The sequence below is a fragment of the Lynx rufus genome, unplaced genomic scaffold (genome assembly GCF_022079265.1).
Source record: "Lynx rufus isolate CCGP_SWC_20201006 ecotype Redwood Valley unplaced genomic scaffold, mLynRuf1.p SCAF_7, whole genome shotgun sequence".
Taxonomy (NCBI): Eukaryota; Metazoa; Chordata; class Mammalia; order Carnivora; family Felidae; genus Lynx; species Lynx rufus.
The window spans coordinates 127,398,210-127,423,357 of NW_025814889.1; the positions used below are offsets into that span (position 1 = coordinate 127,398,210).

Here is a 25,148-nt window from a genome sequence, read left to right on the forward strand (position 1 = left end):
CTGAGCACTGAAATAGCTCTCTGGGGTGAAAATCGGGATGGGAACCTGGAATCCGAGCCTATGTTCTACTACCGACTTGTTGTGTGATCTCAGGCAGGTCACTTTTCCTTGGTGGGCCCATGTTTTCCTCAACTGTAAACTGAGGGGTCTGTGAAGATGCTTCCGGCTGGGACGTTTAGGGCTCTGTGTGTAAAGTACCCACTGTGGTTGGGAAGCTGAAAAGCAAACTCAAGGATGCGTATGTTGATTCTAGCACAGTCCTGAAAACTGTCCTCAAATTGAGCTCCTTGTGGGTTGGGGCCTGAGTTCTTGGCACCCCAGATCTCAGTGCCCGGCACACAGACAGCTTCTCGGTCTATGTGGGCTGAACTGAGTTCTAACTGTGGAGTCTGTCTAAATGTACACAGGCCTGTCTTTTCTCCCCCTGACCCCACCCACCCTTTTCTGTTCTGGTTTCTGTTTCCTACATTCCCTGCAGTGGAAAACAGCCGCCACAAGGAACCTGAGGTCAGAGCATTTTGGAATCCCCATGGTGGACAAAGCCAAAGGAAGTGGACACTCTGGTCTCCCCAGGGAAACATTTTTCCAGCGAGCAATATCATTCCCTGGACAGGCCATGGAGGACAAGTTCAAGGGTCTTTCCCCCGAGTGTTTCACTGTGAGGATCTTCATAAAACATGAAGTACAAACTTCACGTTCTCACCACAGAGGTGGCTGAAGCAAACAGTATTTTGGGTCTCTTCTGCCTTTTTTTTCTCGACTGGGGAAAAATACCTTTTGTCTCCGTGGTAGCAAAGTTCCTCGTCTCCCTTGATCCCACCGTAAACCCAAAAGCAAGGGAAACAACTCTGCAATGTTTCTGAGAGAAAAAACAATCTGAAAAGTCATCTTTTTTTTTTTCCTCCTGGAACATTGTGAGAAGTTGTTTTCTTGTTTTTTAAAGTCCAAACCCACTAATTTTGCTTTAAAAAAAAAAATGTAAGAGGGCTTTCATCCCTGACCCTCTGAATGTCTGGAGGCAGGGAGCCTGGGCCCACGAGTACAGACTTTTGTTTCCTAAGAACAAAAGTTGAGGAAACTCAAGATAGGCAAGAGCTCTCGGGGCAGAGAGAATGCAGGAGAAAAGGGGCTACGCTCACAGGAGAGAGGGGAGGGGAGTCAAGGAGTCCTTCCTCCACGATTGCTGTCGCCTCTCTGGATGGAAGCTCTAGGAGGAAGGGTCCCTGCTACCATGTTCACTGCTCTATCCCCACCACCTGGCTTGGGGTCTCGCGCCCCGCACAGAGGCTCCATAGCGGAGGATGGATGAACGACTGAGTGCCACCGTGAGTTCATGGCTGGTGGTCCCTGTGAGTTGATGCAGAGGCAGGAGCGACAGGAAGGGTCTCAACAGATGCAAATTCTCAGGCTGGGGGTGGGGGGGGGCGCTTCGTCCACCCCTGGTCCAAAGCTCCCAGGGCACCCTCAGGAAGGCGGGGCACTCGTTCCTCCCGGATGCAGCCTGGCTCAGAAGCAAGTCTGCACACCAGTACTGCTCCTGGCTCCTCCAAGGCCTCCTCTGGGAGGGGGCTACTGGAGGAGTTTCAGCTATGGAGGGAAAGCAGTTCCTGTACTTGAGAAGAGCTGTTTTCCGGAGCAGGATGGAACCTGCAAATAGAGACGCAACTCATCCTGGGAGCTTCCTGGCCTCTCTGGGGAGGGTGGAGGGACTGAGTCCATCCTGGACTCCCTCCCCTTCACCTCCAAGGGTGGCCACTCCTTGGGCACGGTGCGGATGCCCTCCTGGCACGGCCGGCAGTAAACAGCGGGACTCCCACCCATGGGGTCACCTGGGCCTGCCGCGCTGCGGGTCCGGGGGAGTGGCAGGCACGTGGGCCCGGAGGACTGGCTGGCTCCTGTGGTCACCCCAGCCATGTGCTTCCCATTAGCCGCCCACAACCCGGGGAGGGGGTGGCCGCAGGGCTCTCCCTCACGTGTCTTGGCCTTGTGTCAGCACCGCCCATCCGCTGTGGTTTGAAGAGAAGGCCATGGAAAGGGAGCCTCGGAAGGGGCCGTGGGGAGTGTGAATGTGGAGATGTTGGGGAGCAGTTGGGGAGAGAAGGGAGAACTCTGAGGCCAGAGGGGCATTTTCAGGGAAAAGCAGTGGAGAGCCACAGCTATGTCGGGGGGGGGGGGGGGGGGAGGCATGACAGGGGAGGGAGGTGGGGTGAAGGGGGAGGCTGTGGGACCCGGAGGGATGGGGCAGGGAGGGTCCTGCATGAGAGAGGGGACTGTGGATTGGGGGAGGCATGGACAGGAAGTCGGAGGTGAAGGAGAGTATGGGGTCAGATGTATGTGGGTAGGTGACAGTCCTGGAGGGCGGCAGGGGTTGTGGGACAGATTCTGGAACCCGCAGCCGGTCTCCAGCCTCTCTCTGACAATGACATTTCCCTACGTCTTTCCTTCACTCACAGCCCCGCAGGGCTGAGTTCCCTTTCCTAACTTCCAACGTCCTCTACTGCTTGTGTCTCATCCTTCTTCCCCACCAGCCTGGACACCGCATGTCGGTCTGGTTCACAGCTCTGTCCCCAGAACCAGACCCATGCCTAGCCCTGGGGAGCCCCTAAGGACATGTTTGTTGAGCGAACAGACGATGGACTCTCTGCATGGTGATGAGGGGAGTGTGTCCTTCTTATATGCTTAGACATAGAGAGTTTAAGAGACCCAATGGGACACAGTCTTGCCGACTCTTGGTAATGCTCTTTCCCTACCCTGAGGCCCATGGGTTGTCAAACTTCATGTCCGGAGCACAGAGACTCTAAACGCTATTGCAGGTGGAGATGGGGAGGGGTGTGAGGCTGGTGGGGGAGAAGCCTCTGGAGCCACATGTGCCCAGGCCATGAGCTGGGACACAGCCAACCATGCTGGAGACCACACTTGGATTTCTTCCCTCTGGCACTCTGGCCCAGGAGCTGGACCAGGCCAGGAGGACATCCCTCACCTCAATGATGTAATCTCTGCCGTCCTTGCTGTGGACGGCCTTGACAGCACAGATGTCCAGGCCGCCAAACATTTCTGAGCAGCTGTCCACCCACAGCCTGTACCTGCAGGGATGGACAGACAGACAGTGAGTGTGGGGGGAGAGGGCAGGAAGAGGGAGCAGAGAGAGAGAGGCGGGGACAGATAGGGAGACACAGAGAGACACATGGACCAACAGGTCCCAGTACAGACAGCGACACATATGTATCCATTCAGAGATGGAGAGAGATGGTCAGAAATAACAAGAGACAGTGATGCAGTAAGAGAGACAAAGGCAGAGACACAGAGGGAGACAGAGAGGCAGTGGGAGAGACAGAATGGGTATAAAAAAAAAAGCAGAGACATAGATGGATAGAGAAAGGGACAGAGAAAGGGAGAGAGAATACAAAGGGAGACAGGAAGCAAGAGAGAGGAAGAATGAGGGTAAGAAGGAATGAGGGGTGGGGGAGATCTCAGAGACCTGCCCCTCGCCCCCACCCCAGGACCTTGCTGGCTCCCCAGTAGTGGAGAGCTTACCCGGTCTCCATCCGGAGCCATCCTGGACACCCAGCTACTCCTGCAGCCCTTTTCCCTTGGGAACGCTGCTTGAAGGGCTCAGCAATCCCTCCCAGGCCGCCCTCCAAGCCCCGGCGACCATGCTAGATGAGAGCCTAGGGGGGACAAAGGGTGCATTCTCCCCGGATCCTGGGGCGGGCAGACAGGGGAGCCTGGCAGGCTGCTCTCGCGGCTGGGGCCTGGCCCTCCGGACCCAGTGCTTTTGTTCCCTTTCCAGCCACTTGATGGCTGCAAGGCCAGTTTGCTTTGCAGGGGAAAGATCTCAACGCTGGACTTTGACCCTGCAACAAGGGGATGGTTGTATCTGGAGAAGTCTTCCCCGGGCTTGCACTTGGCTTCCCTTGTGGTGGCTGGATTTGGGAGTCACAGGGGACTTTGTGTCAATGTTCTTGCTTCTCTCCTCACCCTCCAGGGTCACACGGGGCACTCCTGCTCTGAGATCTATTTGTGTCTCTGAGCCAAAAGGCCTGGAATGAGGAGAGATCATGGCTGAAGCGCTCTTAGAACCAACTCTCTCATCTTAACCGCCAATGCCCATGGAGGCCCAGAGAGGGAGAGTGGCTTGGCCAGGCCACACAGCAAGACAGTAATAGAGCCAGGATTACACGCATCTTCCGGCTCCTAGCTCTCAGTTTTTGCATCCAGCTGTAGCAAGGAGCATGTGAGATCACAGAAAGAAAAGGAAGGATGGAAACTCATGGCTATTGAGCCCCTACAGGCCTTCTGCGGGGGTTGACCCTTCTTTCTCCCTCTAACCCCAAACACAACTCTGTCAGGAAGCTTTAGCCCATTCTTACTGATAAGGAAACTGAGGCTCAGAGAGGTTAATCAGCCACTGTACTGGCTTCCAAACCTAGAGTCTGTCTGATTTCACAGTCCAAGCAAGCCACCCTTCCTCTCCCTTGGGACACATTGCAGCCTGTTCTCCCTTAGCATGGGATACCAGTGACCTGGGGTCTTGCTATTAATTTCCTCAATAGTTTTGGGTCAGCCTCTTCCTCTTGAAACCTCAGTTTCCCTACCTGAAAAATGGGAAGGTCTAGGTATGATTCTAGTTGTGCATCAGAGTCGCCAGGAGAGTTGAGCACACAAACACAGAGTAAACATTCAGATTTGGGGGCCCTGCCCTACGTTAGCATAATCTCTGTACGTTTTTAAAATTTCTCCTGTGATTCTCATGTGCAGCCCCAATTTGAGAATAACCTTTGGTCCTCAGAGCTCTAAGAGCTCCCCGGGCTCTCTGACCAGGGTTCCTGTATCTGGCACCAATGGCTAACTCCAGTTTAGGAAGACCTGTGCCCTAAGACACACTCCCAAATCAGGTGTCTTTTCAAAGGAAGATGGAAGTCTGGACCAAGACCAGTCTGTAGAGACTGGTTTCTAGAGGCTGTTTTCAAATGATGAATTTCTGGAATAGCTATTGGCTTCATCCCATGGGGCACAGCTCTCCCCACTCTCCACCTTCCCAGGTTCAAGGAAGGGACTTCAAGGGTGGAGCAGTGTGGGAGAGCCTGGAGAACATGGGTCCATAGTCCCCTCCAGCCATGTGGGACTAGCACCAACCAAGCCATATTATTGGTTTTGTCAAGGAGTCAGGCTACCTGGCAAACAGGCCAGGTGGAAAGAGGGCCAGGGGAAATTTATGGGCCCCCAGAGATTTTCCCCTGTGGAGGTGGGATTGGGGAGTTCTGTCCCAGGTTCTGGGAGTACTGCCCATGGCTTTACAGAAGGTAAAGTGAATTCAGGCCTAAGTGGACTCATGCCTATTGTAGGCTCTTGAAGGAATAGCTCAAGTGGCTTGGAACTGTGCAGTTAGGGATATGGTGGCCTTCTGGGGTGATTTGTGAGCAGCTCATGAGGCATGGCAAAAGGCTGGGCTCACGATCTGGAAAGGTCACGGAGAAAAGGACCATGATGTCCCATGAATGCTCATTGGGGGAAGGAAATGATTGCCTCAGACCAGATGATTCAGTTGTGCAAAGTAATGAGCACACTCTCCCCTTCCCTGAGACTAGTTGGCACAGGTGGGTTCCAAGATTGAAGGCTGCAACTGCCACCTGGGGCTGCCATGGACCACTTCTGTGTTAGGCACAGAACAACCCCCTCCCATTCAGCACTCTGGCTTATTACCTCCACTGAACAGTTGCAGAAGTTCACAGAGGTTAGTTAACTTACCCTAGGGAACATAAGTTGGCAGGGACAGGACCACTCACTTTTGTTCACATCCTGCTTCTTCTTAGAGCTCCAGAACCATAAGTTCCACGAGGGCAGGGACCATGTCCATCTGTCTGCCACCATTTTCCCAGGGCCTAGCTCAATAATGCTCCCAGCTGGTGCTCAATGGATAACTGACAGAGAAGTGAAGGAAAGCCTCCCAATTCCTACTCATTCTTTACAGGGGATTGTGGTTCCGCCTCTTTCAGGATGCCTTCCCTGATCTCACCCCTTCTTGCACTGGGTGCCCCTTCTCTGTGCTCCCTCTGCAAGCACCTAAAGCTCGCTTCCACCCCGACATACCACACTCTGTCTCTACCTTGACTGGGGAGCCGGGACTGTTGTTTTAGTCTGCATAACATTCATTTTCCCTCCTATCCTTCCTGATGTTCCTTGGCATCATACCCCTTCCGGTCTCCCTCAGTCATTCCTGCTATAGCCACCTGATCCCACCCTAATCTCCAGGGCGCAGAGAGGAGACAGAGGCCTATTGAATCACAGTTTTCTGGGCCATAGGGATTGGTTCAGGGATGGTCACGTGACTCAAGGCAGGCCAATCAGTGAATAAGGCTCAATTTCAGTTTTTGGTTGAAATGTCTGAGAAAGAGGAGTTTTGTCCTGTGGGACTTGACACTCAGGATGGGAGCCTGGAGCCACTATGGGCCACCAAATGAGTGTACTGTCCAGAATGGAGCCAACATAGAACAAAGCTGAACTGAGGTGTGTAGAATGAGCTTTAAAGTCTTACCTAGTGCTGCACCTCTGGAATTTTCATTGCCACAAGTCAACAAATCCCACTTTGTCTCTGACAAATGATGTTTGTGTTCTGACACTTGCCAAGGTCACACAGTCTCTAAAGGGAAGGGCTGGATCTTTTCATCTTGGCCTCCTCAGTGCTTGGCACAACATGGCATGCAGTAGGCACTCAATAAGTGTTCATTCAATGGATCTTTCTGACTCCAAAGCCCACACTCTATCCACTCTCATTGCATGCCTACACGCAGGTCAGCTGGCTTGCAGGAAAGAACGTGTGTGTGCTGCTGGCCCTGGTCGTAGGTGACTGGCCCTTCCTCAGCTGAAGGGAGCTCCCAGCAGTGTTTACAGGCAGAAAGACCTGAGGGACCTTCAGCCAGAGTGCACATACCACATTCATGATTCACTGGAAATACCCTCTCCCTCCTGACACTGAGATGGAGATAAGTCAGAGAGAAGAGTGGACATTCCAGTAGCTCTGGTGCCCTAATAAGGATGCTTTCATGTACCTGTGAGAGCACAGAGGGGACTGGTGAGGACTCCCTGCTATCTCTGCAGTAGCTGGGCAGGGCTGGAAAGACCCTTGGACTTGGGGTTAAGACATCTCAGCTCTGTCATTGATGAGTTCTGTGACCCTGGACAAGTCACTTTCCCTCTCTGAACTGTCTTCTCCCATCTGTAAAGTGGGATTATAAAACATCTACCCTGCAGCTTGTTGTGCAATAAAGAGCTGTTGTGCCCAGGAAAGTGCTCTGTGCATGGCAAGGCACTGCCAGAGGGTGAGGTGGCATTCCTTACAGACTTCCTGTTGTATCCCTCACCCACCTCCTGCTGTGGCTGGTGCGTCGCCCTATTACACCTCCTTCCTCTCTTACCTCTCTGTCATGGCCACCTGCTCCAGCATGGCAGAACCTGTGTTGGCCTTCCAGTTTCCAGAGATGGAGGTTCTCCTGTAGCAGAAAAATAACACTGAGGGCATTAGGACACCTGTCACTGCTCTGCTTTCCATCTTTGTTTTGGCTGTTAGGAGGCACCGATTCATATATGTGGCTCACATGATGGCATGTATTATTAGGTACACATCTTGTCCCCAGCTTTATTTGCCTTTTTAAAATTTTCCTTTATGCTGTTGTTTTCTTTACTTGTTGGACTTTATTTGTCTTATTCTAAGCCACCTCTGATATCTAAGAGTTAAGTTTCAAAAATGCCTACACCATCAAATGAAATCTCCCAAACCTTGGCCTCTTGGTTTTGTAAAGGAGAACTAGGGTAGTAGAGCCATTAGTGATCCTGGAATTTCTTGAGGGCTCCAAAATGTAGGAAAAATGATCCATGGAGAGAAGTGATCACTTTTTCACGGTGAAGGGCAGGAAGGCCTCCTGGCCTCAACACCCTCTCTATTTGTTTGCCTTTTCTTCTTCTTCTTCTTCTTCTTCTTCTTCTTCTTCTTCTTCTTCTTTTAACTTTATTTATTTATTTTGACAAAGAAAGAGAGAGATAGTGTGCATATGTGCGTGTGAGTTGGAGAAGGGAAGAGACAGAGAGGGAGAGAGAGAATCCCAAGCAGGCTCTGTGCTGGCAGCGTGGAGCCTGATGAGACATGGGGCTCAAACCCAGGAACCATGAGATCATGACCCGAGCCAAAATCAAGAGTTGGATGCCCAAACAACTGAGCCACCCAAGTGCCCCTCGTTTGCCTTTTCTTCTCTAGCAACAGCTGACCTCCCTTGCAGTGCTCCAATGCCACAGATTTCTCCTGTCAAGGCTTTTACTCATATTCTTCCCTTTGCCTGATCCAGTCTTTGTCTCCATTTTTGCCTCCCTAAAACCTACTCATCCTTCACGTTTCGTGGTATGTGGCTTCCCAACTATCCACCTCCCTGACAAGAGTGGACATGCCTATACCAATGTTTAGTAATGCTTATCTCACTTGGAATGACTGCTTTCATGTCCAGTCTTCCCTGAGGGCAGGGGCATATTTGACTCATCCCCTTTCCCCCCAGTGTCCAGTGGGACCCGGCATGTAGTAGGTACCCAGTAGCTAACTGCTGGGTGAGGAGCTGTGTATATTGGGGAAGAATCGAGACAAATGATCTCCAGGGGCTGATCTGGACTCAGTAAAGCCTAAATGGGTGCAAGCAAGGTAGCAGAGGTGAAGTTTTCTGTTTTGTGGCCAAGGGAAGGCATGTGGTTAAAGTGAAAGGGTGAACTGGGAGGAGGAATTGCTACACAAATATACCCTTCTAGAAGAGAAAATAAAATGCATCTGAAGACAACAGATGCTGAGAATTTATAATGGCCAACAGGAGCTAGAATTGCTAAGGGGTGCAGTGACATCGATAAGCTTTATGCCAGTTCAGTTCAGCCCATCTTGATTCAATTCAATTTGGCAAACACTCATTGGGCCACCCTATGTCCTGGATACTGGACTAGGCTCAGTGTGCAGAGATGACCCCATCCTAAGGCTGGTCTCTACCTGGAAGGGTGGACTAGTTTGAAACCAGAGTGGAGGTGTGGTAAGGTTAGCAGCGTACCTGAGGAGCGAGCGGGGAGCCCTGGGAAAGCAAAGGAGAAACCAGACTCACTCAATGTGACCCCAGAAGGTAACCACGGAATGTGCCTTGGAGGATGGTAGGGTTGGTATAGTGGGATCTGTATGGTGGTAAGAGAAGGTAAGAACTGACATGGGTCAGACAGATGCAAGTTTGAATCTTGGTTCCAGCATGTTCTAGCTGCATAACCATGCATATCTCTGAGTCTTTAAATGAGAGTGATCTCCATCCCGATATATTGTGTGGGCTAAAGGAAATATTCCCATAAATATCTTAGTACAGTGGGTGCTACTATTGTTTTTTAGTAAGCAGAGACACAAGAAGAAGGCACTGCAATGCCAGAAGGAGCAGAAACACAAGCCAGATTGCTCTCCTTCCAAGAAAATAATGATAGGAAGAGTTGCTATTCAATGAGTGCTTTCTATGTCTGAGACATGGGTCGAAGGTCTCTATAAGCACTAACTTATTTCAGGCTTACAAAACCTCATGAGGAAGACTTACTATTATTATCATTCCCACTTAGTGACAGAAGCCACCAAACCATATATGAGAAACTCCGTGCTCTGCACCATGACTCTCCATGGTGGAACCCATCACAGGCTAGGGGAAAAGAGTCAGTTGGTCCAAATGTGATGCACCTGCTGGAATGTAGGACAGAATGTAGACTTCGACAGGAGAATCTACCTATATTCCAAATGTATGATGTTGACTCCCTTGCTGAAGAGAGTGGGGGTGGGTGGTAAGGTGCGGCCCCAAGTAACCTTGGTTGTGAGTGGAGGCTGTATGACTCGATATAAAAGGAGCCATATATGAACACTGTACTGCACTGGATGAAGCTCTTTCCCACGGGGCTCCAAGTTAATGGTTCTGCAATTGTATTGGGATCAAACAAATAAGTAAATAGATGGCAGATGGTAGGAGCCAGGTATTTCCCTGTTTGGTTGGGAAGTTCTAGATAAGCAATCTGGAAAGGCTGAGATGATTCATGTGGTACTAGATGAGAGTCAGACACATCGATATGAACTCTCTCTAGCTTTAGATAGAGCTGGTTATATATAGAAATAATTACAGATACGTGAGCATACAGGGGTTAAGGGACACATGTATATTTCCTAGCTCTGTCTGCTGAGAGGCCTTGGAAACAATGACAGCCCAGTAGCAACAAGGCAAAGGCCTGTGTGCAGGGCAGGAAGTGGGCCAGAAAGGAGGTTGGGGGCGGAGAGGATGCTGTATGCTGAGGTCTGACATGAACCCCCTCCCTCGGACCGGGGCCAACCCAGGGTCCAGGAAAAGCCATAACTAATGACAAATTGGAGCTGCCAGGGCAGAAAGGCTCAGCATAAAGAATGCGGCAATGAGCTAATCTTCAAGAAGAGAAACTGGGACAAGGTGTCGTCAATGTCAAGTGGAAATGCGAACAATGAGGAGAGGAGGGAAGTGCTATCATGACGGATTGGTTGCAGGCCTCAGGAATGCCCTGGACTGCTGCACTGGAACGTTCCCCAACTCAGAGGGGGCAGGGAAGAGCCGATCTTATCACCCTGAGGGATCTGAGAGCAGTGACGGGTCTGGCCTGGCTCATGGGTGGAAGAAAGAGCAAAAGAATTCCTGGAGAACGGGCTCCATCCCTTCTCTGGGAATCTTTCTTTACCAGGTCAACTGCCAGCATCTCGTGCAGCCCACAAAACCTAAAATTAACATCCGGCCCCTTCACACAGAAAGTTTGCTGACCCCTAGTCTAGGCAACCCAGGTAGTGCCAGAGCAACCCTCGGTAATACATAAATGGATGTGTCTGGCTGTGGTCAATAAAACTTTATTTACAGAAACAGGTGGCAGCTGGATTTAGCCTGTGGGCTGTGGTTTGCTGACCCTGGCCTAGAGCACAAGCTCCACTGTATAGCAGCATACAGAGAGATTTCCAACTGTCCATGGCTAGCCATTGCCGTCCTCACATATGGAGCCATGCACACAGTCAGCGCTCCATTAATGCTTGGCAACCCGGCACTGGTTGGCTCTCTGGGGTCTTGTCATTTTAAGCAGAACCAACAACCACATTCCAAAGTGAGACCCAAAGAGGCCTTGGAGCAGATAAGACCTCCCACCTATTCAAGGACTCATGACTGCAGCAGCTCCAGTGTGAGTCATCCTTTGCCAGAACTACCCCTGGGGTGAACGTGTGCTGGATTTTCTGGCATCCATTCCTCCTTCCTTTGTCATGGCACCTCAGTTTCCCCTGGGGGAATGACCCCACCCAAACGGCATTCATCTTGGTGGGACACTCCATACTGGTTTTCTGCCTTTCTCTAATCAGTAAGCATGTGACCTAAGTTGGATTAATCAGCACTGTTTCCATGGAATCACAACCTTGAGTTAAGCACTGAAAATGATTCGGGCAGATTCATGTCCCAGTGGGGGTGCCATGAAGATTGCCTGTTGCTTCTGGCCACCCAGATTCCTGGAGCTGCCCTGGATCCTTATCTTTCTGAAATTGATAGTTTCGTGGTTTTGTTTTTAGAGTTTCTGATCATTCATGGTTTTCTAATAAAATCCCTTTGAAAAACTCCCTCAGGTTAGTCAGATGTGGTTATTGTTGCCTGCAGCTGGAGAGATCTGGTGTAATCTCCTAATTAGTCTTATTAGTTCCAGAGAACCCCTTTGCAGCCCATGGCTCCAGAACCATCTTTTTATAAATACAGGTCAGATGATGCCACTTCTCTGCTCAGAAGAGAATAGAACAAAAGCCCCAAGCCCTCAGCACGGCATTCAAGACCCTCCTTGATTTGTCCCCAGGTTTCTCTTTCAGCTTGGTCTCCTATGGCTTACATCCCATACATACTCAAAGTTCCCTCAAACATGCCAAATGTCTGACTTGCTCTGGGAGAAACAGCTCTTTTTGGGTAGACAGATGTCTACCCTGGGATGCTTAGCTGTACTGACCAGAGAGGAAGGCAGTAAGGAGACATAAAGGGAGAATAACGATGTGCTGAAGGGTCTCTGCCCTGGGGTGGAGGAGACTGGCCTGAACATGTATCTCTAATCACTGTTCCTCCTACACTCTCCTCCCACCCTTCCTCCCAGCCCCCTAGCCCCCACCCAGGGACTCACATGTAAGCCTTGTAGTTGGATCCAATTTTCTGGATGCGGATGTCGTACTTCGAGTCAATGAAGGCCTCAGTGGTGGCATAGGTTTTGGCCATTGCCACCATGCTGGTGATGTCCTGGTAGTCATGCTGGTTTTCTACTTTGATCTGTGTGGGAAGATGAGGGGGTGAGTGCCACCTGCCCAGCGTTCATGGAGCACCTACCCAACGCCAAGACCCAGGGTTCCGTATATAGTGACCTTCAGAAAGTCACCTGCCTAGCAGAAGAGAAAGACATGGGAAACTAGTCATTCCACTAGAATGTAGAGGAGGAAGGGAACATTCCATCTGGCTGGTCAGGAGAATCTTTATAGAACAGGTGAGCTCTGAACAGAGTTTGAAAGAATAAATACATGTTTCAGGAGGGGCATTTCTCTGGAGGATAGAGAGGGCGGGCAAAGCAGAGGCAGGGGAACCACTGGGGAGCAGGAATGGGCAAGTGGTTCAGACTGGCCGACAGGGCAGGATGGTGAGGGATGGCTGAAGTGGGTTGTCAGGAAGCAGGCCTTGGGGGACTTCAGCCACTTTGGTAAGAGGCTGAAGGGTCTGGAAAACCACTGGAAGAATTGGAGGAGTTGAAACAAGAAAGTAGCCTCACTGTATTTTAGAAAAATCCCTCAAGTAGTTATATAGTGGGTTGAATGGAGGGTTGAATGTGATATGGGATAGAGACCAGTTAGGAAAAAGGGACTGTATGTATATGTGCACATGGTATGTATGTGCTGGGTGTGTGCATGTGGGTTGTATGTATGTGTAGTTTGTGGGAGACATGCATGTAGTGTGTGGGGGACATGTGTGTGGCACACAGGTGCAGTATTTGTGGTGTATTTGCATGTGTAAGATGTGTGTTGTATGTGGTGCTCGTGTGTGCAAGCAGTGTGTGTGCATGTGTGCATGCGTGTGTATACACTGGACAAGGTTAGTTGTGCTTGGCCTAAGGCCTGGGAGAGAAACTCGCACTGTTTACTTAGCTGAGGCCAGGAACACGAATTTGGGCCCTGGGGTCAAGGAGAGATCCCAGGAGAACTTCCAAGGCCAAATGCAGGGGACCAAGCCAAGGCTCTTTGTGCTCTCAAGACAGAACAGAGGCTGACTGCAACTGGCTATGAACAGCTGGGAGGGCCGCCCCCTCCCGTGTCACTTCCGCCTGGACAGCAGAGGGTTCTGATGTTGGGCCAGAGGCAGGGGGAGCCCAAATTCCCTGGTGGGGGTTGGCCAAGTGCCGGGAAGCTTGGGGGGGGGTGCTGTTCTGTCCCTACGGTCTCTCCTCAAGGCTCAACCAGTGCCCTGACAACTCCATCCCTCCAGGACGATGCCCACCTACAGCCCACAACTTACAAAACAGCTTCACAGTTCTCTCCTGGGACACAGAATAGGGTTGCGAGGTGGGCAGCATGGGCATTAGTATGGTCATTTAACAGATACAGAAACATATCTCTTGCCTTGTCTAAGGCTATATGGCAGCTAAGCACAGAGCTGGGAACAAAGCTCGGGACTCCAAGAGCACAACTGTTCTTCAAACCATCTTCAGGGTATCTACAGGTGCATACCTGCTGTTGCACCCCCACAGATGGGAAATAATGACGGGGAGTGAGGCTTGGTGCACCTTCCCTTTTTTGGCTCTCGGAGAGTCCCAGCCTCGCAGCCATGACTCTGAGTCCCACTTTGCAGAGAAGATAAAAGTGGCCAAGCAAGAGTTTCCTATTTTCTATTCCTTTCCAAGCTCACCAGCTTTCTGCTTCTTCCTCCAGGTGGCTGTGTGCCGCCTCCCAAACCTGGCTGAACCTGTCCCTTGTTCTAGGTCTTCCTAGAATGACTGCTCACTGGCCCCTCCTCCTGCAGCAGGAGGACCCTTAAGCTCATCTGGGTATCTAGTCTCTCAGCTAAAGACAGCTTTGTTCCAGTCTCCCTCACAGGTAGATATGGCCAAGTCTCAGAGTCTGGTCAATGAACACGCGAGTGGTAGTTGCTGTGAGCAACCTCTGAGTGCTGCCTTTATGGCAAAGGGAATCTCCCCTTTCTCTTTTCCTTCTTCTACCTGGCATCTCAGACCCCAGGATGGAAGTTGCATGTTGAAGATGGCTGAGTAATAAGGTGGATGGAGCCTGGATTCCCAACACCATGGAGTCCCCAAATCTGCCCTTGACTGAGCATGCTCAGACTCTTACATGAAAAAGTAGACTTTAATCTTGTTTAAGTCGCTGCTATGTTGGTGTTTGCTGAGGCAGTCACACTACATTCCTGCCTTATCTTTATCTTTGACTCTCTGTTGATGCTTTATCCTTTGGGTCGACATGATCATGGGAATCATAGATTCTCTTCGAATTGTTCCTGCTTTTCAATACCCTGGGGTCTCACTGTCCTCGGTGTGTCCCTCCACATTTCCCACTCACCTCTAAACCCACCGTCTTCAGATTTCATTCCCCACCATTCCGCTGAAACCAATTTGGCAAAGGTCACCTGTCACCTCCTCACTGGCAAATCCAATAGCGTTCTTTTGACTGGCATCCCGTTGGGCATTCCATGACATCCAAAATTGCTGAGCTTTTTGAAACTCGGTTCCTACCCCACTATTCTCTTCTGGTTCTCTTTTTTCCCACCAACTTCTTCACTTTATTGCCTCCTCTTCCTCCAACTTCCCCTTTAAGGATCAGAGTGTTTTCTCTTCAGCCGACATTTGTGATCCGGTAGAAAGAATTAAAGTTACCAACATAAAACAATGGGTGGGAAACAGCTTGTTTAATTCAGTTCTATCAATGGGTGGCTCTGGAAAGGACCAGAACTTCTTCTGCTCCTTGGTTTCCTAGACAGCACAGCATACACTGCAGAGTGTCTCGTAGACTTCTAGCTGTCCACAATGTCCCTTCTTTTCTACAGTCATGAAGCACCCAACCTGGGGGCATATGACCTCTCACAGAATAAATATCACACTTCCCCATCTCCCTGGCGCCTGTGTGTGCCCATGTGATCATGTTTTCTGCTTCTGTGAGCAGAAGTGGGGTCCGAACTTCCAGGCCTATCATTAAAGGGAAGGGCAGGGCTTTTCCTCTTCCTGCTGGCTGGAGTGTGGACCATCTATTACCTTGTGGCTGAAAAGCAACAGCTCAGGAGCGCATGATCAACAAGATGGAAGGAGCCTGGGTCCTTAAAACCAGGGAAGCTCCACAGGAACCCTGGGCTGCTCTTGCCCAGACCACTGTGTGAGAAAGTCCTGGATTATTGAGGCCACCTTAGGTCTTTGTTACACAGCTGAGCTTTGTCCCAATTATTACAGGAGCCCTAAGTACATATTTGCTGAATGCTTCAAGCATGCATTTATTTATTCACAGGACAGACAAAAGAGCACAAAGAGAGACAGTGTAGACATAAGGGTTTAATTAATTAATTAGCTAATTAATTAGTAGTCAGCCCAACCTCTTTTTGTGCTCCTTTTTGAGTGTTTCGGGGTGGGGGATGCCCATCCTCCCCTCTCCAGGAGTGAGGATGTAACTCAGGTTTCTTGTATATGGGCTCTTCTAACACCCAAGGACAAGCCCCGACCTGATGTGCCTTGCCATTTTATGGTCTTTTCCTAACAGAGGGCCTCCGAATTGTGTGACGTCTGGGCCCCAAAAAAGCTCAGTTCTACCCCTGGCTCCACCCATGTCTGCCTCCCATCACACTGTCGGCTTCTGAAGGACAGACGATGTGTCTCCCTCCCAGTCATAACACAGGTGCCTGGCACGTTACAGATGTGCCAAACATGTTTGCGGGATCACATTTAAGAAGGCTGGATAAAGATCCACTTGTAACTTGGGAGGGGGCAGGAGAATGGAAGGAAGGATGTGGGAGTTTGGGAAAAGGCCAAGAAAATGTGTCTCAGGAACACGTGTCTTTTTCAAGGTGAATTTTTCTGTAAATGCTCGGCCTGGATCCTGCACTCTCCGAGGTTTGTCCTTCTGTCATGAGAACCTGATTGAGTCAGAACCTCAGGAGAAGTGGGCAGGGGGCCTGGAGCCGGGTGGGTGGGTGCTGGAGGGGACTCTGGCATGGTCCTCAGGCAAGAGTCTAGGCGGGGTCAGAGAGAATTGAGGACGGGCAGCCACAGGGATGGTGAAATGGTTGTTGGCCTGGGGAGGGAGTCTTGGCACTCTGCTTTATTTACTAGCTGGAAACCCCTCCAAATATTCACAGAGACAAGCTGAAAACAGGAAGTCCTAAATGAGCTGTGATTCAAGATTACCCATTTGCTGCTCTGGGAACCTGCAGTGGGGTCACCATGGACTCCCTGACTCTGAAGCCTCACACCCACGTCCCCACCTCCCACTCCCCTCCTCTCCCTTCCCTGTCTTTTCTCTTCTTTCCCTTTTTCTCTGCCTTCCTGGTCTTTGCTCTCTCTCCCCTACACTGCTCTACCTGCTGTTGTGTGTTTGTGTGTATGCATTTGCTTCATCCTGAGGGTGAGCAAAGTGGGAGCATGGAAACAGAGAGGGCGGAAAGGGAGGGAAACTGGAGAGAGGGGGTCAGGGTACAGTTCTGAATCTCCTTGACGGGCTTAACCTCAGAGGTCTCCTATTCCAGCCTAAGATGGGCCAGTCATTTTCTCCATCTTTGGTAGATTGCCTGCATTTGCTTGAACACCTCCAATAACAGGGAGCTCATTACTGAGCAAGGGGGAACTTGTTCTATGGTATATTACAGCCAGAGTGAATGAATGGTCCCAGTTATTGATTACACAGGGTAATTCTCAGCCCTCAGCCTTGTGTCTGCTCTTCATGCACTTGAGGAGAGCCAGTCGGGTATGCCGAAGTCACTCTTCTTTAACTCACCTTCATGTGAGCAGGTTCCAGAGCCTTTTGCTACCTTGAGATGCTCTCATTTGACAATGTCTTAAACTACGTGGTGCCCGGAATCACCAGCCGAGACTGGTTAAGACTGTACCTCCCTCTGTGTGGAACAGATCTGGCATAGTCCTGCCTCAGTGCCTTTGCACCTGCTGTGCCTTGCTTGCATGGCTCACACCCTCACATTCAGGTCTCTGCTGCACATTACCTGTGCAGAGCTATCTTCCCTGACCACCAGATGTGGGGTGACTCCTCCCACCCAGTACTTGTCATCCATCATACCCCGCTTAATTTTTGTCCATGGTGCTTCCACCACACTTCACACCATTATCTATTTATTTGTTTGTTGTCTCTCTTCCCTACTGTTCTACTAGGATGTAAGCCTTGCAAGAGCACTGCTGGATTTCAAGCACCTATAACAGCACTTAGGGAACAACAAGCACCTGATAGATTCAGTTAATGATTGAATAAATACATCTAAGTGTTTACAGATATGTGTGGAGTGCCCATTATATCCAGATCATTACTGACTGTTTTTCCAGATACTATGCTGGAGGCTGGGGGTACAATAGGGAAAAAGAGATTTATGATTTTTATCCAAATGGAGCTTTGAACCTATTCATTAGTTGCTCCTATTAATGTACCTTCATACAATGTTAGTTTTTCTAAGATCCATATGGGGCTTGCTCTAAGCTAATGTCTTGAGGTCATTTTAAAACACAAGATCCTGATCATTCACATCTCTCTGAGCGTGTACTTGAGTGGATTTAGTCCTAGAGCAGGACTTTATATTTCCCGCTGTAAATGTAAGGCTCTCATGTTTTGATCGATCCCGTCATCTTCTAATATTTACTCTGTCATCGAACCTGTTAACTATCTCTCTCAGCTCCATTCATGGTTTTGGTGCACCCTTCCCACACCTAGATCCAGCTGTTTGATCTTATTTAAGTCACTTCTCTGAGCTTTCGTTTCCTTATCTGTTAAATGTGATAACAACTACCTGGCAGGATTATTATGATTTATTATTATTTTTTAAAAATAATTATTTAAATGTTTATTTATTTTTTGAGAGAGAGACACAGAATGCAAGCAGGGAGGGACAGAGAGAGGGGGAGACACAGAATCCAAAGCAGGCTCCAGGTTCTGAGCTGTCAGCACAGAACCCGACGCGGGGCTTGAACTGATGAACCGTGAGATCATGAACTGAGCTGAGGTTGGATGCTTAACTGACTGAGTTGCCCAGGTGCCTCGGATTATGATTTTTCAATGAAAGTATGAATGTCAAAGGACCTATGAAGCATAGTGCCCGGCACCTAGTAGGTACTTAATAAAAGATCATTCTCTTTAATTAAATAATCATTGTGATTCTTTGTTGACATTGAACCATCAATAAATACTTTTTTATATAGTTATTTACATAATTATTCATCTAGCTACAAGATCTATCTCCTGTATAATCACCCAAATTGTGAGGAAAAGTCTTTTTCAGATCAATTCTAGCTAATTGATGCAGAACTAGGACATCATCCTTCTGCAATGATCTCCCTAATGCAATAATGGATCTAGGCAACATTGATCAAGGCAAGACCTTTGGGAAAGGCTGATGGGGAACTTCCTAATGTGTGGATCAGGCAGACAATACCTGAACTCACAGATCAGTGTTAAATCTCAAAAGACAGACATGACTGTCTACAGATAGGAAAGAGACACACCCACTACCAGCTATATTCTTGTCAAAACCCAGACCCTGAATCAGATCAAGTCTCTATATTCAACCACCAGTTTATAGGACATACAGACAATAAGAGAACACCATGGATCTATAATTGGCCAAATTCGGACTGTAGAAAATTCTACAGAGAAAAGAGCTCCCCCCTCCTCCTTATAAATAAGTGACAAACCAACCACAGGAAAAGGAACTGTTACAGATCAAAAGAGACTTCTGTCATACCAACCACATCACGTATGAAGGCCTTGTTTGGATACAATGAGAGTAAATTAGTTAACAGGGAACTGTTGAACACTGACTATGTATTAGATGATATTAAAGAATTATTACTAATTTTTTTGTATCCTAGTGGTATTTGTCTTTGTTAAAGGGGAAAAAAAAGGAGTCCTCATGTGTTGGAAACACATACTAAAATATTTATAGGTGAAGTTATGTGATATCTGAGATTTGTTTTAAAATAATCTGGTGAAAAGCATAAGAGACTCTAAAAAACTGAGAACAAACTGAGGGTTGATGGGGGGGTGGGAGGGAGGGAAGGGTGGGTGATGGGTATTGAGGAGGGCACCTTTTGGGATGAGCACTGGGTGTTGTATGGAAACAAATTTGACAATAAGTTTCATATATTGAAAAAAAATAAAGCTGACTGGGAAAAAAAATAAAATAAAATAAAACTTGAATTCAGATGGAAAAAAAAAATAATCAGGTGATCCATAGAGACAGAAAGTAGATGTGTGGTTGCCAGGAGCTGAGGAGAAGGGAGAATGAGGAATGACTTCTGCTGGATATGGGCTGATAAACACTTCTTAGAACTATGATGGTGATGGTTCCACCTTGTGAATATACTTCAACACCACTGAATCGTACACTTTAGAAGGATGAATTTTATAGAATGAGAATTATATCTCATTTTAAAATAATGAAAAAGTATCGAGTGGCATTTGCGAGGAAGTGTGGAGAGGTATGTAAAACCTAACTGACCATTAGTGAATAATGGTTGAAGTTGGGTGATTGGTACAGGGGGGATACAGTATACCATTTTCTCTTCTGTTATGTGTATTTGAAAATTTCTGCAATGAAGTGTTTAAAAAAAAAGCAGGACTAAAAGAGAAAGACAAAAAGTGAGAACATAAAATTGTGCTTCAAATGAGGTTACAAGCCATATGGTAATACCTGGCTAGGGGTGTGTGACCCCCTTTGGTTGTGTTCATTGTAGGAAACTTTGGTCAGTTACTGAATTCAGTCTCCCTAAGAGGAAACCAGGTGCCTGAGAGAATTACAGCCATTCTTGGAATTAAAGTCCAGGTGAAATCTCCTGGGGCCCTCCTATAGGGGGCGCTGTGATGTGTAACAAACGTCAACAGCGCTCTCTTGATATTTGCTGTTTCTTATGATCCCCCTTAGTGGAGGCTCATGTGCTTATGTCATCTTAAAGTGTGGTTTGAAGAAAGCAGTTGTGCAGATGGCCAATAAGTGCAATCCAATGATCAGTTTGATCCCTTTTTTATAGTTTATTTTTATTTGAAAAACTAGTACATGTATACACACACAGCAAAATAAATAAATAAATAAATAAATAAATAAATAAATAAATAAATGTCAAAGATGTAAAAATGAAATCTGGGAAAAAATAAGTATGTCTTTTACTCTAAACCCCAAGCTCCCTGGTGAAAAGATCTCTTTGTACTCTTCTGGAAATATTCTACGAATAGAATAGTGTACGAGGCTGTAAGATGAGTCTCTTCTTGTCTGTGATGGTTAATTTTATGTGTCAAGTTGGCTGGGCCATGGTGCTCAGATATTTGGTCAAATATTATTCTGGATGTTTCTGCGAGGGGCTTTTGGTTGAGATTTACATTTATTTATTTATTTATTTGTTTATTTTTAATATGAAATTTATTGTCAAATCGGTTTCCATACAACACCCAGTGCTCATCCCAACAGGTGCCCTCCTCAATACCCATCACCTACCCACCCCTCCCTCCCACCCCCCATCAACCCTCAGTTTGTTCTCAATTTTTCTCTTTTTTTTTTTTTTTAATTTTTTTTTTCAACGTTTATTTATTTTTGGGACAGAGAGAGACAGAGCATGAACGGGCGAGGGGCAGAGAGAGAGGGAGACACAGAATCGGAAACAGGCTCCAGGCTCTGAGCCATCAGCCCAGAGCCCGACGCGGGGCTCGAACTCCCGAACCGCGAGATCGTGACCTGGCTGAAGTCGGATGCTTAACCGACTGCGCCACCCAGGCGCCCCTGTTCTCAATTTTTAAGAGTATCTTATGTTTTGGCTGCCTCCTTCTCTAACCTTTTTTTTTCCCCTTTCCCTCCCCCATGGTCTTCTGTTAAGTTTCTCAGGATCCACATAAGAGTGAAAACATATGGTTTATATACACAATGGAATACTATGTGGAGATTTACATTTAAATCGCTGGGCTTTTGAGGTAAGCAGATTGCCCTCCATAACCTGAGTGGGCTTCATCCGATCAGCTGAAGGCCTGAATAGATCAAAACTCAGCGTCTTCAGCCTACCAGTTTACTCTGCAGAGTTTGGACTTACCTGATCCCCCACAATCGTGTGAACAAATTCCTTAAAATAAACCTCTTTGTCTACCTATATACACTTCTTATTGCTTCTGTCTCTCTGGACAAATGCACTGTTTCAGTTACAGCTGAAGCAAGAAGAGACAAAGGTGCCACCTTCCAAAGTAAGCTGGGACAGAGACCTCTGTGGCCAACAATAGGGTAGACTTACACACACTGATATAACAAGGTTGGGTGGGTAGAGAGTCAAGATTGTGAGGTGATGATTTCCTTGGAGAAAGCTGTGTCAGCCTTCTACTCCCCTTGATATGTCTGGTAAGAGCAGCAGTGGGACGCTCAGCAAGCCTGATATGTGTCTTAGCAGCAAGACAGGGCTGGTGCGCTGGAGCTGATGCCCTCCCAGGCCACCTGTGGCTGAGCATCCCAGACGATGCTGTATCCAGGCTAGGAAAATGAGTGCTTCCTGTTAACCACAGGTGAGCTGTGTGGGAGAGAGGCTAGCCCTGAGCCATTTAAAATCCTGCATGGAGGGAGCACTGGCTAAAGAGGAGATACTGCCACCTCCAATGTCACCACCCTGGTCCAAGCCACCATCATACCTCACTGGGCCACTGTAATCATCTTCTTTTAAAATTCCTCTTGCCCAAGCCAAACCTCAGATCGATTGCTTTAGCATCTCTGGGTGTGGGCCAAGGCATCAGTATTTCTGGAAACTCCCCAGGCAGTTGTGTGCAGCCCAGGTTGCAAAGCATGACACTATGTGATCTGGGTCCTGCTTATTTCTCTTTTGCACCCAGCCAAACTTGTCCCTGCCTCACTGCCTCTGTCCTTGCTGTTCCCTCCTCTTGGAACACTTTTCCTGAATACCTTCTAATGGCCTGCCTCTTCAGGTCTCAGTCCAGATGACCCCTTAGTGGAGGCTTTTCCAACTCTCTGACATAAAGCGGCCCCCTTCCTTGCCCACTCTAGGAATTCTCTACCAAATTACCCGGGTTTATTACTATTGCTTCTTTTCTTACCATCTTTGACTATCTGAAATTACTTATCTGCTAATGTGCTTATTGTTTCTCCCCTCTGCAAAAGATGTAAACCAACAAGACCAGGGACCTTCTGTGTCTGGCTAGAGAGACAATATAACAGTGTTCAAGAATGCAAACTCTGGGATGCCTGGGTGGCTGAGTCGGTTGAACAACCAACTCTTGATTTCAGCTCAGGTCATGATCTCATGGTTGTGGGATTGAGCCCTGTGTCGGGCCCTACGCTGGGCGTGAAGCCTGCTTAAGCTTCTCTCTCTCTCAAAAAAACAAACAAACAAACATCCATATATATATATATATAAAATGCAAGCTCAAATCCCAGCATCATCTATTATCTGTGTGACTTTGGGGAAGTAACTTATCCCGTCTGTGTCTCACTTTCCTTATCAGCAAAATGTTGGATAACTTGTTGATATAAAGTAGTCACTCCACCTCAAATGTGGATCACTCGCCAGATTGCTATTGAACATGATTGGATTGTTGTTGTGCATTAAGTAAGATACCACATGTAAATGATTTGGAAGAATGCTTGGTCCCTCACAAGCATTCAATACATGTTAAGCTCTTATGATTATTATCATTCCCTCTTGTACCCTTGACAACCAGTATAGTGCTTGGCACACAGTAGGAACTCAACAAATGTTTGCTGAAAGAGCAAAGGAAGGGCCTGTCATGGTAACAGCTGAGTGAAGGGAGTCTAGGCAGCAGGAAAAAGCAAGTGCAATAGCCCTGAGGCTGATGGTACTTATTGAAAAGAGACTCACAAACAACAGATAATTGGGCCTTAACATCTTCTTGTGGAAGCTGAGAGCTAATAGGGTTTCATGCTTTGAACAGGGGCAATCCCATCTCCCTATACAGATGAACACAAACAATGGGGTCATGATCCTTCCCAGAAAATGGTCTGGAATCGACCCGAGACACATGAGCGACTGAAGTCTACTGCCCTATTTCAATAGCCTAGAAAACATTTCAGGCAAATGTGACCAGGGGCTCACCCCGGCCAGATCCATCTCCATTGAGTTCCCATAGGAGGCCCGGTGTGGAACATGCTTCTTCCTGGTATGATGGCCCAGACCAGCTTGTTTTCTTCAAACAAAGATAAATAACTACATGAGGCAATTTACAGAACCAGGTCATTTATGAATAAGCTAAAAGTTGGAAGGAAAGCTACCAGAAGTAATAACTGTAGCTTCAGAACACTTGCTCTGTGGTCTCTCTTTTTGGCCATGATCAGCTAGCAGGGCCAGCTGGACATTCAGGCCACTCCTAGCTTAAGATAATAAACCGTAACCTGGCGCACAAATGGATGCTTGTTTTTCTGTGTTTATAACAGGAAGACATACATCCAGCTCATTCCAGACTGGCGTTCACTCATTAAGAAACTAGTTAGATGGGGTGAAGAGGGACGGGCTGAATCTCCGTTTTCCCTCCCAGTAAATTTTTACCAGTCTTGCAGCTCCTGGACTCTCGAGGCAGGATTAAGTATAGGTTCTGTGCGTGTATCGCTAATGTCAGGCCATGCTTACAGGTTAGCTCAGAATTAATTCCCGAGGTAGGCACTGAAAGCTCAAAAGAGGTAGGTAAGAGTTGCTATAACCTAGTGGAGAAGTTCCCAGACTTTCTGGGTTCATGGCTTCCATCTTAGGAACTATTTCACGACCTTCCTAGGCCAAAAGAAATACCAAGCACTTTTAATTATTAAGTACTTAGAGATAAATAGCTTACTAAGTACTTATTTCCTAACAACTTGGTAATGGTTCGAAAAAAACACACATAATGTTTTTACTTCCTTTAAAATAACTACAATTACTTATTAATACGACATGTGTGCTTGTTGGGCACTGCACAAATCCTCAAACCTTGGAATTGGATCGGACACCATTACCGTCATTTCCTGTTCCACACTGATGTTCACATGGTACTTGCTTTTTTAGCACAACCACCACCAAAAACCCAGCTTTGCAAAGACGTGATGTCACTGAACAGAACATGTTGTAATCTGATGTTGAAATTGCGAACTACCTCGGCTAGTAATTTGCATGATGTCTGACAAATGTCGAGAATTGATGTTCCCTTGAAAATTCAAAATATACCGTGCTGCCCCAGGGCGTCTGAATGCAGGGTTTGGGATCTGTGGACCTATGTTACTACTTTTGGCATTCTCCCCAGCAGTAAATAACACAAATCTCTGGTGCAATATCCCTGGCGAAAGCCTGCCTGTTTCTCATGGAAAATGGAGGTCTGGGTAACCAATGGGGGTGGAAATATCCAATGAACCAATCTATACTTCAACCCAGTCCACGCTTTAGGAAAATTAAAAGGGTACTACACTTTTTAAGATGGTATGTTGGCTCAAAAGGCCCATGTTCTTAGTGCATAGGTGGTTTAGAGTAAGCTTGTTATTTAGAATAGTCCTTAAACATACCTGATATAAAATAAAATGTCATCCAAGGGCCATATTAAACAGATAATTAAGGCCTAGTCCCTGTCATTGAGGAACTCATTGTCCATGGAAGAGACAGATACACGGACAGTTCAACAGAGGGCTGCCCTGGGCGTGTAGCTGAGGGACCCGGGTACCTTCTGGGGTGAGGGGGGAAGGAAAGGTTTCCCAGATGAGGGGCTGGATACCCACCCGACTTTCTTTGTAATGATCATGGGGAGAAGAATGAGTTTAAGTTCAAAGTTTTATCTTCTTTTGGGTTTAAATTAGAAGTTTTGTCTTCTTGGGGCGCCTGGGTGGCTCAGTCGGTTTAGCGTCCGACTTCAGCTCAGGTCACGATCT

At 47.8% G+C, this 25,148-nt stretch overlaps 1 protein-coding gene across 2 annotated transcripts in view; it reads right to left on the reverse strand.

Annotated features, from left to right (window-relative positions):
- Positions 1 to 25,148, reverse strand: part of SYN3 (synapsin III) — a 420,649-nt gene that overhangs the window by 11,811 nt on the left and 383,690 nt on the right. For both annotated transcript variants that reach the window (XM_047066610.1, XM_047066608.1), the window contains exons 7-9: positions 12,199 to 12,341; positions 7,416 to 7,490; positions 2,981 to 3,083 (exon numbers count right to left, since the gene is read on the reverse strand). In XM_047066610.1, the coding sequence (XP_046922566.1) occupies positions 2,981 to 3,083; positions 7,416 to 7,490; positions 12,199 to 12,341 (321 nt within the window). The remainder of the gene's footprint in view (positions 1 to 2,980; positions 3,084 to 7,415; positions 7,491 to 12,198; positions 12,342 to 25,148) is intronic.